This window comes from Eretmochelys imbricata, chromosome 1, assembly GCF_965152235.1.
Source record: "Eretmochelys imbricata isolate rEreImb1 chromosome 1, rEreImb1.hap1, whole genome shotgun sequence".
NCBI lineage: Eukaryota > Metazoa > Chordata > Testudines > Cheloniidae > Eretmochelys > Eretmochelys imbricata.
This window is the reverse complement of record NC_135572.1, coordinates 236,612,278-236,625,255: the sequence shown is the minus strand read 5'-3', so window position 1 is coordinate 236,625,255 and position 12,978 is coordinate 236,612,278. Positions and strand designations below refer to the sequence as shown.

Sequence of the window (12,978 nt, the reverse complement as noted above, 5' to 3'; positions counted from 1 at the left end):
GGACTTTTTGAAGAGAATGGATAACTCAGACAATTAGGTGTGAGAAATGTTTTCCCTTAAAAAGGAATTCAGTTTGATGTAGCTATATTATGTGGATCTTCTGTCCATAGATACTGTTATTAGCTTTCTCATTGATGGTTGGACCCTTTAGCTCATATTTCTTCTTCCCTTGATTATAAATTTTCTGGTCAGTCTTGTCTGCCTAGATTTTAGTTATACATTTTTGTTTGATTATAATAGTACTATGAGTTTATGGTTATGTACCTGTTATCACCATTATTATCTTCATGTTTTTGTTATCTTCTATGTAAAACTAATGATGGTGAACTGGAAAGCTAACCTCAGAATTGTGCTAACAACATTATACATTGAATCCCCAACATACCAAGTTGTGGAGAGCATTAAGCACACAAATACATTTGAATTTATCTGTTTTAAAAACCCCTCTTTAGGATCTCTAATTCTGTTCTCTTGGGTCCACTGTAGATGTCCCAGAATGATGGATAGATACCAGAAGTTTCATGCATACACTGATTCTTCTTACATCTGACACCTTGAAATTTATAATTGTGTGGTATCTTTAGCCGATAAATTTGAATGTAGTTGTCCACGGCCCCTTATTTTTAATAACTTTAGCACAATATTTTGTGCTAAAGCTTTTTTCGTACTTTCACTTGTATGATAGAAATGAAGAATTTTAAGGTGAAACACTAACCAAACACTTTAATATCTGAGGGGAATGGTAGCAGAAAGGCAGTACTCTCTCACTCTATGAGTAGAGGATAGCTCATCACATCATTCTCCACTGACCAACTGGTTGTCTTAAGTGGAGCAATGTTACTGGTTTTGGAAGAGGTCCCTCTTTGGTTAAAAGAAATCTCTGAGGTCAGGTGTGTTAGGGTGGGAAAGAGATAATATACCATGAAAAACAAATGCAGGCATCTTCTATGCTTCAAACGTGAGACAGTACAAGAGGGGGCCCTTGCTTTGGGGAAGCAAGATGAACTTTTTGAGGTAACACAAGTTTCAACCAAAAAAGCTTTCAGGAAACCATTAATGTGCTATCAGATGATGATTTTTAGGAGGTTCAATTAAATCATGTGCTGTTTTGATTGTGATAGTGCGCTATTGGAGTGACTTTAGTAGTGCTGCTGTGTAATCAGCTTGCTTCTCTGTATCAAGGTGTGACTGAAAATAGATGGGCAGTGGAAGGCAAATGGTACTGTTTGGGGGCTTTCAAGGCAGTATGTTCAGTTTTTAACCCTGTATCTCCCATTAAATAAGAAGTTAAAAGGCAATGTATAACAAATGGAAAAAAGGGAAGATAGAGAGCAATCAATATACAGTAGAAGTTGTGAACTGCAGAAAACTGTTAAGGGAAGCTTAACATATCAGGAAAAAAACAATAGGCAGGGCTCAGAACAATAAAGGAAGAGATTTTAAGTATATTAGGAACAGAAGAAACCTAGCAATGGTGAAGGCTCACTACTAGATGGAGATGGTAGAATTGTTGTTAATAGTGCTGATAAGGCAGAAGTGCTCAGTAAATATGTCTTCTGTACTTGGAGAGAATGAGGATGATGTGCTTGTATCATATGAGAATGAAGTACTTTCCAGCTCATTAGTAACTAAAGAGGATGTTAAATATAATCTACTAGGGATAAATATTTTTAAATTAGCTGGCCTGGATAACTTGCACCCAGTAGTCCTAAAAGAATTGGCTGAGCAGATCTCTGAACCACTGATATTAATTTTTAATAAATCTTGAATACCAGAAACATTTCAGATGACGAGAACAACGCAAATATTGTGCCACTATTTTAAAAAGGGAAGCAGGATAACCCAGGTAACTATAGACTAACTTTAAATCCGTCCTAGGCAAAATAATGGAATAACTGATCGTGGAATTAATTGATAAAGAATTAAAGGATAGAATATAATTAATGCCAGTCAGCATGGCTTTATGGAAAAAAGATAATGTCAGACAAACCTGATTTCATTCTATGTTGAGATGACCAGTTTAGCTGATAAAAGTAATCTGCATAGATGTAATATACTTAGACTGTTGTAATATATTTGACTTAGTACCATGTGACATTCTGGTTTAAAAAATTAGCATTATGTAGTTTGATTAAAAAAATTAACATTACACAGTATCAATAGACCCCTTGTTAAACGGATTCAAAACTGGCTGGCTGACAGATTTCAAACAGTCATTGTCAAGGGGAATCATAATTGAATAGGGGTGTTTCTACTGGCAGTGTTCCTCAGAAATCAGTACTAAGCCTGACAGTATTCAACCCTTTCATCAATGATCTGGAAGTGTAAATTTGAAATCACTGCTGATATAATTTATGGATGACACACAGATTGACACGCTGGTAAATATTGATGGGAGCAGTGCAATCATACAGAGCAATCTGGATTGCTTGGTAAACTGGGCCAATTCAAAGAAAATGCATTTCAATATGGCTAAGTGCAAAGTTATACATCTAGAAACTAGGAATGCAGTCCATACTTTCAGAATGGGTGACTATGTCCTGAAAAGGAGTAACTCTGAAAAGGATTTATGGGTTATAGTGGACGTGCTCCCATGCAATGTTGTAGTAAAAGAGGGCAAATGTGATCTTTAGATATGTAAACAGGAGAGTAGTGAATAGGAATAGGGAGGTGGTTTTACGTCTGTAAATGGTATTGGTAAAATCAATACTAGAATACTGCATACAGTGCTGGTGTCCATATTTTAAAAAAACATGTTGAAAAATTGGAGAGGGTGCAGAAAAGAACCACAAGAATGATTAGAGGGCTGGAGAAAATAACTTGGAGTGAGAGACCTAAAGAGCTTAATTTGTTTCGCTTATCCAAAAGAAGATTGAGCAGTAACTTGATTACAGAGTATAAGTATTTTATGGGGATGAAATACCAGGTACTAAAGAGCTCTTTAATCTAGCAGAGAAAGACATAACAAGAACCAGTGGCTGGAAGTGGAAACCAGACAAATTCAGTTTAGAAATAAGGCATAGATTTTTAACATTTGGTGTGAACAACCACTGGGAGAAACTACCAAGGGAAATGGTGGATTCTTTATTTATTGATATCTTCAAATCAAAACTGAATGCCTTTCTGGAAGATATGCTTTAGTCATACAGAAGTTGTAGAGGTTTAGCACTGCTTCTTTGTTGCTGTTGCTTGCTACATTCTACTAGTCCATTTACTTACAGGAAATTAAACTTTTGAGTCGGTTTAACATAAAATGCACTACAGCAGTGCACACATGGCTCTGAACTGCTGTCTACTTACTACTTCCATTAATAATTTTGGGCCAGATTCTGTCATCCATACTCATTCAGAATAATAATTTCCAAGTAGCACCACTGAAGAAATGGTTAAAGTATTTATTATAAGGGAATGTGTGTAAATTTGGCCTTCTGTGTTTAGGTTGTGTGTACTGAGAGTCTGTGTATCTGCAGTAAAACTATACTTTTTATTTTTTATTTGACTATAGACTTTTGGGAGACCCAGCTGCACAACAGTATTTTCCTTCTATTTTGTACACTCAGTGCAGGCTACCAGTACAGTTTATTATTGTGATTTGGTTACCAGTAAATTTACCCAATATGTTATGCTATGTAGGCTAGTAGATAAGGTTGGTTTTTTTTGTTTTTTTTTTTAAATTACAGGGGCCATATAGCTTCCATTCTTAATAGATGTTTTCTAGGGATAAAGTGTATTCTAATGTTGAAATCACAGGGAGCAACTGATGTCAAAATGATGATTTTATTTTATTTTGGGGAAAAGCATGAGAGGGGCAAGATATGAAAACGGCTGAGAGCATGGGAGCCAGACTTGACTTTTTCAAATTGAAAAATAGCACAATACTTTAACAATTCTTCTGATAATGTAACGCTACATACTTCAGAAAGAGGGCAGCAGTGGCCAACAGTTCTTCTGAAAATACATTTGTTAGAGATTAGATACTACACACAAGCATATTCTGATCTCGCGTAGCTCCTAGTAAAGCCAGTGGGAGCTCTGCATGTGTCTTGAATGGCAGAATTTGACCAACTGTGTTATACGGTATCTGAATAATACACAATTTTAAAAAACAAATTTGCTTTTTTCCTAAGGTTTTTTCAGCAACTCTCTGGGGTGGAATGTTGGTTCCTATTGGAGATAAACCCTCCAGTATTGCTGATAGGCAAGTAATGCATTTAATTCTCATTGTCCTGTTTGACTCTCTTCATTGTTTTCTGTAAACTCAGACAATATACTATGAAAACTCCATAGTTGCTGTTTCTTTTGCATTAAGAAGGGGAGGTTTTTCTTTCTTCCTTTCTGTCTTGTTATGGGTACTAAACCAGGCAAGATCCCGTTTAATTTGAGCACCACATTAACATTTCAAGCATACCTCATATTCATCCTTTCCATAATAAAGGTTGTTATATAAACTTGCAGTGGTTGCCATTAAATAGCAAATATGTGTCACCTTCAACAGTTAAATTTACCATATTATTTGCATAATTACCCATTGTAAGTTTAGGAAATATTGCAGAGAAGGTAAATACATTGAGTGGTAACCCCATCTCATAACAGTGGTGTATTCTAGCTTGGGCTTTAAAATACAGATCTTTAACAAATGTTTGTAACAGTAATGCCATAAATATAAAGGGAAGGGTAACCACCTTTCTGTATACAGTGCTATAAAATCCCTCTCAGCCAGAGATAAAACCCTTTCACCTGTAAAGGGTTAAGAAGCTAAGGTAACCTCGCTGGCACCTGACCCAAAATGACCAATGAGCGGACAAGACCCTTTCAAATCCGGGGGGGGGGCGACAAAGGGTCTGTCTGTCTGTGTGATGCTTTTGCCGGGAACAGATCAGAAACGCAAGCCTTCCAACTCCTGTTAAATTAGTAAGTAATCTAGCTAGAAAATGTATTAGATTTTCTTTTGTTTAATGGCTGGTAAAATAAGATGTGCTGGAGGGAATGTATGTTTTTGTAACTTAAGGTTTTGCCTAGACAGGTTCTCTATGTTTTGAATCTGTAAGGTATTTACCATCCTGATTTTACAGAGGTGATTCTTTTACCTTTAATTAAAATTCTTCTTTTAAGAACCTGATTGATTTTTCATTGTTCTTAAGATCCAAGGGTTTGGGTCTGTGTTCACCTGTACCAATTGGTGAGGATTATTATCAAGCCTTCCCCAGGAAAGGGGGTGTAGGGCTTGGGGGAAAACGTCTCCAAGTGGTCTCTTTTTCTGTTCTTTGTTTAAAACGCTTGGTGGTGGCAGCGTACTGTTCAAGGACAAGGTAAAGTTTGTAACTTGGGGAAGTTTTTAACCTAAGCTGGTAAGAATAAGCCTAGGGGGTCTTTCATTCATGTCCCCCCATCTGTACCCTAGAGTTCAGAGTGGGGAAGGAACCTTGACAAGTAAATATTTAGACTTTGATATTTGTAAATAATAATCCTGTGAACTGCTTTAACTTTAAGCCGTGTTTAGATGATGTGTTATGGGTACAGGTAGAACATATTAAGACAGTTGGAACTTACTGAGAACTAAGTTCAGGATTCTGCATTTCTCTTCCAATGGTGAGTACCATCAGCACCTAACCCTGTAAAGGAACTGCATTTCTTACACTGATTGTGACATCAGGCATAGCAAAAGAAATGCAGACCCCTGTATTTTGGTCTTGGTAAGTAAAGATTAAAATTATTTGAAAAAAAAAAATATCAAAATGCTTTTATTTTTAATTTAAGTAAACCTGAATATGTCGTCCTCTTGATTTGAGTTGTTTATAGCTCTTGTATTTTCTTAAAAGCATTTCACTTGTAAAAAGGTTTCCTGTAATTCTGAATATAAATTTCAAAGAATTGATAAGTGTATATTTTACAATTTAACTAGAACACTTTTACTAAGGATTATTTATTTGATTAAAAATGACTTTGCTCATTAGGTTTTACCTTGGTGGACCAACGAGTGTGCGTGGATTCAGTATGTACAGCATTGGACCCCAAAGCGAAGGTGTGAGACTCTTAAATCCCAGTCTAATATCAACGTAATAATAATTTAAGGCTAGGGTTTGTATCTTTGTTACTTATTACAAATTTCAAATAACTGGAAACTGCTCTGCCTCTGGCATTTTTTTCCTCAGAAAGGGTGGGTATAATCCCAAGGGTCTGAGAAGTTTTAGGTGTCTTTGATCTCCTGTTACGTTACTAGTTCACCATGGAACAAAGCCAGTAGCCCTCAGGTATATTTCTAGACTACTTATACTTCTTCTAAACTGACTCTGCATGTAGGCTTGTTTAGGCTGTTGTACCTTTACTCCTTACACAGTCTTCTCTAAGCTTTCTCATTTCTAAAGGAATATTTAAAACTTCCCGATATCCTTCAAAGGGCATTAAGATATTGTGTATGTGTGGCTAGTACTAAAACAAGTTGAGGGTGAGGCAGAGTTAATACTGCTTCAGTAGCCCTGCTGCTTTCTTAAGATATCCTTGCAAGAGACAGGGCTAACAAAATGTCTTTGACCTTCAAGAGCTTCATCTGAATTTACTGATGTTTGTTTACAGGAGTGACTTAGATTTCAGTCTCCAGTGAGTCACCTTTATTTTTTGCAAACAACCTTCTAAGATTTAAAAAACAAAATGTGGTTAGAGTAGTGATTGTACTGAATCTCTATGTGGAACAGCATGTGCTCATGTAGTTTATATATAAAACAATGGGGTTTTGTTTAGGAGAAAGGTAGTGTAAGATGAGATAGGGATTTAGGAGCCAGGAGCTTCCTCAATTCTAATCCTTACTCTACTACTGACTTCATGTGACTGTAAAATAGTCACTCAATCATATCATTTCCCTTTCTTTAAAATGGGGATACCTGTTTCAGAGGTGTACAGTAGGTGGACTATGCTGAACACCGAACAGGTCCCTGCTCCAAATAGCTAGTCTAAAGGCAGAGAGAAAAAAGGAAGAGTACTGAGGAGAATTAAAGGGTGTTAGCTAAGTGTTAATTTATCCTTGTTGGAGGTGGGAACCTCTGGTAAGTGGGTTGTAGCTATATAAAGCAATTTAGGAAGTTCCTCCTGTATCGTATGTAGAAAAGTTTCCATTTGGTGTATTCTATGTAAATACTGTAAATACTGTTTTTTACAATGTTTTCCTCATGTAGGTGATTACCTTGGAGGAGAAGCCTATTGGGCTGGGGGCCTGCACTTGTACACACCTCTCCCTTTTCGGCCAGGTCGTGGGGGATTTGGAGACCTCTTTAGAACACACTTCTTCCTCAATGCTGGAAACCTCTGCAATCTTAACTACGGTAAGAAGCAAGATACTTATAAACCATTGCAACCTGATCCACCAAGTCCAAAGAGCATTATAAAGTTGTTGGATATTTGTTCACTCAAACCTATTAGTTTACAGCGTATAATATAGTGGGCCAATGAAAGGCAACTTTTGGTAGGCTGCGTATTTGAACGTTAACTTTAGTAAACCTCTATCTACAGCACTTGGTTTTAAAGCCTGTTGGGTCAGGAACTTTTCAAGTTGCAGAAGCGGTGGGTGGAAGTCTAATTGTGGTATTTCCATATATTTGTTCACCTTCTGGTGTGCTTGCTTGGGGAGTTAGGTCGACGTAAGGCAGCTTACGTCAACCTACTTATGTCAATGTCTACGCTACAATGTTCATCCCGCCGATGTAAGTGCCCTCCTACACCGATATAGTAACTGCATGTCCACGAGAGGTGTAGAGCTCATGTCGGTGTAGTTAGGGCAACACAGTGTCTGTGTAGACTCTGCTTTACTTAGATCGCTGTTGGCTGTCTTGTCAGTTTTCAGGGCAGGAGCCGTGAAATTGATGAGGCTGCCCGGCTCCCAGCAGGGAGAGGAGGGGCCTAAGAAACAGGGGCAGGTAGGTCCCGCTCCCCGGCACGAGAAGCCACAGGTGGCTTCTCCCCACTCCTGGAGAGGAACCAGGACCAGAGGAGGGTTGGCATCCCACTGGGAGCCTGTGGAGAAGCGAGTCCCATCAGGGAGCTGCCACCCGAGCTGTGAGACTGGACTGTCCACTCCCCACACGGTGCCTCTTAGGTTGGTGGAAGCACTCCTGGTGAGGATGTACACCACGATTTCAGGGAGGGTAATGTGAGCACTCACCAATGCAGTAATATTGCAATGGCTGTAAGTCAACATAATGTAGGTCAACTTATCTTTCTAGTGCAGATATACCCTTACTGCCCACTATCCCAGGCAGACTACTCTGAAAAGGGTTTGCAGGCAAACAGAAGAATCAAACTAGAATTCTGTGCTCAGATTAATTAAACTTGGTAGTACCATAACATGTCCAAGGGTGCAATAACTAGTTTGATCCCCCCCCCCCCCCCCCCACACACACACACACACACTTTACTCCTTCAGCTTCCTTTTCTTCCAAAGTCTCTTCAGCTATTTTGCTGGAGATAGTGTGAGCAGCTAATATTATAGTGACATTCGTTACCTTTGTAGCTTGAAGGAAGAGGTGAATTAACTCATGCAGTGAAGGTGCATTTTATATACAATTGAGCAGCATAGGCATCTGATTTAAAATCAGTAGAAATTTATTGAAGATGCTAAATGCTCTCTTTAATACTGGGTACCATAACCGTGGAAATTAGACAGTGGCTCTTAAACACCAGAAAGGAAGTGCAGAGTAGTGATTCCTGAATCTGAGATGGATCTGAGATGCTGAGGATCCATGGGAGTTGTAGACACTTTGTATGGAGTGGGGTTTGATTCTTTGTTTGTAGTGGATGTTCCAAAGTGCTAGGTTTACTGGCCCTGAAAATTGTAGTTGGCCCTTGAAGTTCTTGACTGTGTGGTTTGATTACCAGTCTCCAAATGTTTCTTTCCCTTCTCAGGTGAAGGTCCCAAAGCTCATCTCCGGAAGCTGGCTGAGTTCATCCGATGGTCTTACGGTGCTGGAATAGTGCTCAGACTTGGAAACATTGCTAGATTAGAACTTAACTACTGTATCCCTATGGGAGTACAGGGTAGTGACAGGTTTGTGTTTTTATAGTTTTCTTAGAATATTGACTAATTTTTAAGAGTACCTAGAAACTTATTCATCTGCTTCAGTGACAATTTTAGTCTTGTGTGTGTTCTTTATCTATTTATTCCTTGGCGATTTCTCAGCACTGAAGCATTTTTCTTTCAGCCAACTTTTTCCACATTGGTTTCAGAAGTACTTCTCAATTTAGAGCCATTTATATCTCAGGTTTCAAAGTTCACTGAACTTTGAGTTCAGCTGTTGAAATTGTATGAATAAAAGTGTGGCAGGTTCTATTTCTTTACAATAAGGAAATACAGACTCAAACAGCTGATGATGCTTTCCTTATCCATTCAAAAAAATTTTAAAGGTTACCAAACATGGAATTTCCCACCTGGAAAAAGTAAGCTTTTTAGAAAGTTAGGCATTGATAATGGGAGGGCAAGGTTATAATTGCATTTTGCAGCCAACTATGATTTTATCTACTGAGTGAATGGTACAATACACCATCAGAAAGCTTCAGTGGGAATACAGTTTCAGATTTTGCAAATAGACTTTTGCTGGCCTCAAGTTTTTTATTTTCTGACATAGTTGTTGACATAGTTAAGATGGATCCTTAAAGTTTTATCCTGCTAAATTCTGTTAACTTCATTAGGGCTAAAGGTGGTGTGAGAGAGTGCAGAATTTGGCCTGTGATCTTCCATTACTGATAGGCTGAAAAGCATGGAAAATATTTAACGTAACTTTTTTTCCTCAAAATATATTTGAATTGTAGTTTTCCAAGGATTAAAAATAGTGAAAATCTGAGGGGGAGGGCACTGTCCAAAGATACCTTATGTATCATGCTAATACTATGCACTGTATTGCCTTTTTCTTTCAGGATATGTGATGGTGTCCAGTTTGGAGCTGGAATAAGATTCCTGTAATATTACAGAAACACTTCACGCTTCTGTCAAAAAAGAGAGCACTTGAATAAAATATGGCTCACAATGATTCCAGTTTTTTTTTCCTTGAAGTATAAATGTGCCTTTGAATGATTAACCGCTCAGACTTCACAGGAAACTGCATTAAAGAATTATTCTGGAAAGGTGCACTGTACCTCTGATTTTTATCAAAGGCAGGCGGACTCTTTCATGGGATTTTAAAACTATTTTAACTTTTACTGAGGCTGTGGATACTTAAAATGAAAAAAAATAGGTATATTGGAAACTAGTGCTGGGATAACTCCACAGCATTATAATTGTCAGTGGACTACTTGTCTCATAAAACCCTAACAGATGTTTAGGATGGCCCTACTATATACATATACCATGTAAAGGTTAATACAGTGGGATATTCTTTTTCTGTACTTACATTATGCCACGTTGGATGAATAGAGAGAATGCCATGAAAAATTCCAGTATCAAGCACTTTTCAGTGTGTAACAAGCATAATGGTTGTACCTACAGGAAAGTACTCTGATAAAAATACTATTTTGAATGTTGTAAAATGAGCTGTATTGAAAATTGGACCCTAAAAACTTTGACTGCCCTTTTTTCAAAAATTTGAACCCAACTGTCCTGAATGAATGAATAGTAAAATTCAAAGACTAAATTTGTAGACATTCTTGATTCAGAAACAGCTGATTCGTCAGACTCTCAGTGAAGCAGGCAGTTAAAATACGTTGTCATATTTATGACAGATTTCCTGCTCTACCTTGGTAGGTCTTGCGCTTATTGGCGGATTTGCTTGCCTTGGAGTTTCACGGCAGCCCTCAGCTTGGCCGTTTTTCTGAACCCACAGTCCAGGTCGACTCCTCCTGTGTCTGACCAGGAGTTGGGAGGATTTGGGGGGAACTCGGGCCCGCCCTCTACTCCGGGTTCCAGCCCAGGGCCCTGTGGAATGCAGCTGTCTAGAGTGCCTCCTGGAACAGCTGTGCGACAGCTACAACTCCCTGGGCTACTTCCCTATGGCCTCCTCCCAACACCACCTTTATCCTCGCCATAGGACCTTCCTCCTGGTGTCTGATAATGCTTGTACACCTCAGTCCTCCAACAGTCTGCGTTCTCACTCTCAGCTCCTCGTGCCTCTTGCTCCCAGCTCCTCACATGCACACCACAAACTGAAGTGAGCTCCTTTTTAAAACCCAGGTGCCTTGATTAGCCTGCCTTAATTGATTCTAGCAGCTTCTTGATTGGCTGCAGGTGTTCTAATCAGCCTGTCTTAATTGTCTCCAGAAGGTTCCTGATTGTTCTGGAACCTTCCCTGTTACCTCACTCAGGGAAAAGGGACCTACTTAGCCTGGGGCTAATATATCTGCCCTCTATTACTCTCCTTTAGCCATCTGGCCCGACCCTGTCACATATTGTACTGTAGACAAGTCTTGCAGTGCCAGGTTTAAAAGCTGCATTTTGTACTTCAATACTTTCTGCAGCAGTTGCAAAAAAAAAAAAAAAAAAAAGTTGTCTACTTCTATATTTGAGATCTGATACCACTATCATATTACTTGGTTGTATATCAAAGGCGAGTTTTGACTTTTATATGCATTTCACTTTTAAATTGCACTCTGCTATAATGGCTAAGCATATTTTTGAGCTTTAAAAGCATTCTTATAAGATAGCTAGTGTAAGTCACTTGCCCTGTTCTAATGACTGCTTTCAAGACACTTAAATTTATATGGAATAAATCTACTTAACACAGATTTGTCAAATTGTCATTGAAATGTACCAGCACAGGCATAAAATCTGCTTGCCTTACATCAAAATCTACTCTTTTGTTAGTCATTGTAGAAATTAAAAATAAGTAATAAAATGGCTTCTCCTGGAGAAGTAGAGTCTTGCATGTCTATTAATGCAGCTCAACTATCTTACTTTGTTCAGTTGGTTTTCCTGGTGTCTAAGTCCTTTAGAGCCATTATCCAGTGCTGATCCTCAACTAGAAAATAGTCACGGGACTACTTGGTCATTGGGCACGAACACGTTCTCTTGAATCGCTCTGTCCTGCTGAAGGCTCAGGTTTACCACACTTGCAAAATACTGTGACTTTAATGGCGAAAGCTATAAAGCCCAGGAGTAAAATCTTCGTCCCACTGAACTTAATGGCAAAACTCCCATTAACTTTAATGAAGCCAAGATTTCACCCCAGATGTTTTGGTGTTGGTGAAAGTTGCTGCTCCACTCATAGGTTTAACCCACTTAAACATGGTGTTGATTTGCATGGTTGTGTGAACCTCTGCTTTCTCAAACGTCTGTCTGTTTTAAAATACTGCATCAACAGGATAGCAAACTTGAAATGGAGTGCATAGATTGTCAATAATAGTATAGTTTTAAAGAACCTTTATCTGATTGAATCATTAGCAGTGTATTGAAAAGCAAATGCAGTTTAGTTAAAATTGACCACATGATAAATTAATATTTAACAAAGCAGTTACAGGGGACTGTTTTTTACTGTTAAGTCTTATTACGTTAAGGGGCTCAACAAATGAGTGTTTCCTGGTAGTGTTTATGCATTTTGACATAACTCCTTTTTAGTAGGAGTGGGAATATTTACATAATAAAGGGTAACCTAAGCATTCTTTCATGGCAGTTAAAAGTAGAATTTGTCCAAGTTGTTCAGGCTTCTAAGCTAGATTAATTTCTGCTAGCTTTGTCACTCTCTCCAGAGATATGAAAAGCTCCTTATATACACATGAGGCTTGTTGCCAGATGAAAGAACAGGTCAATTAAAATCTTGTACTTTCCAGCGCTAGAGAATACCAAGGCCACAACCGTCAGTCATTTTAAAAGGCAAGGTGACGTGCCTGAGTTGAATCCTAAACATCTATAAAAATTGCTTCAGTTTTCATGCTAAGAAATTACAGTTAATCCCAACCTTAATTTCCAGAAAACTGATCTGATATTGAAGTGTTGAAGGATAATGAATGACTGAGTTGGTTTTTGGCATATATTGCCTTTAGAAGAGTTGATGTGGTATGTGTAGA

At 38.3% G+C, this 12,978-nt stretch overlaps 1 protein-coding gene across 1 annotated transcript in view; it reads left to right on the top strand.

Moving 5' to 3' along the window:
- SAMM50 (SAMM50 sorting and assembly machinery component) overlaps window positions 1-10,013 on the top strand; it is a 33,907-nt gene extending 23,894 nt beyond the window's left edge. Inside the window, exons 11-15 of the mRNA XM_077825816.1 lie at window positions 4,128-4,198; window positions 5,955-6,022; window positions 7,170-7,316; window positions 8,893-9,034; window positions 9,901-10,013. Of these exons, the coding sequence (XP_077681942.1) occupies window positions 4,128-4,198; window positions 5,955-6,022; window positions 7,170-7,316; window positions 8,893-9,034; window positions 9,901-9,946 (474 nt within the window). The 3' untranslated portion in view covers window positions 9,947-10,013. The remainder of the gene's footprint in view (window positions 1-4,127; window positions 4,199-5,954; window positions 6,023-7,169; window positions 7,317-8,892; window positions 9,035-9,900) is intronic.
- The last annotated feature ends 2,965 nt before the right edge of the window (window positions 10,014-12,978 follow it).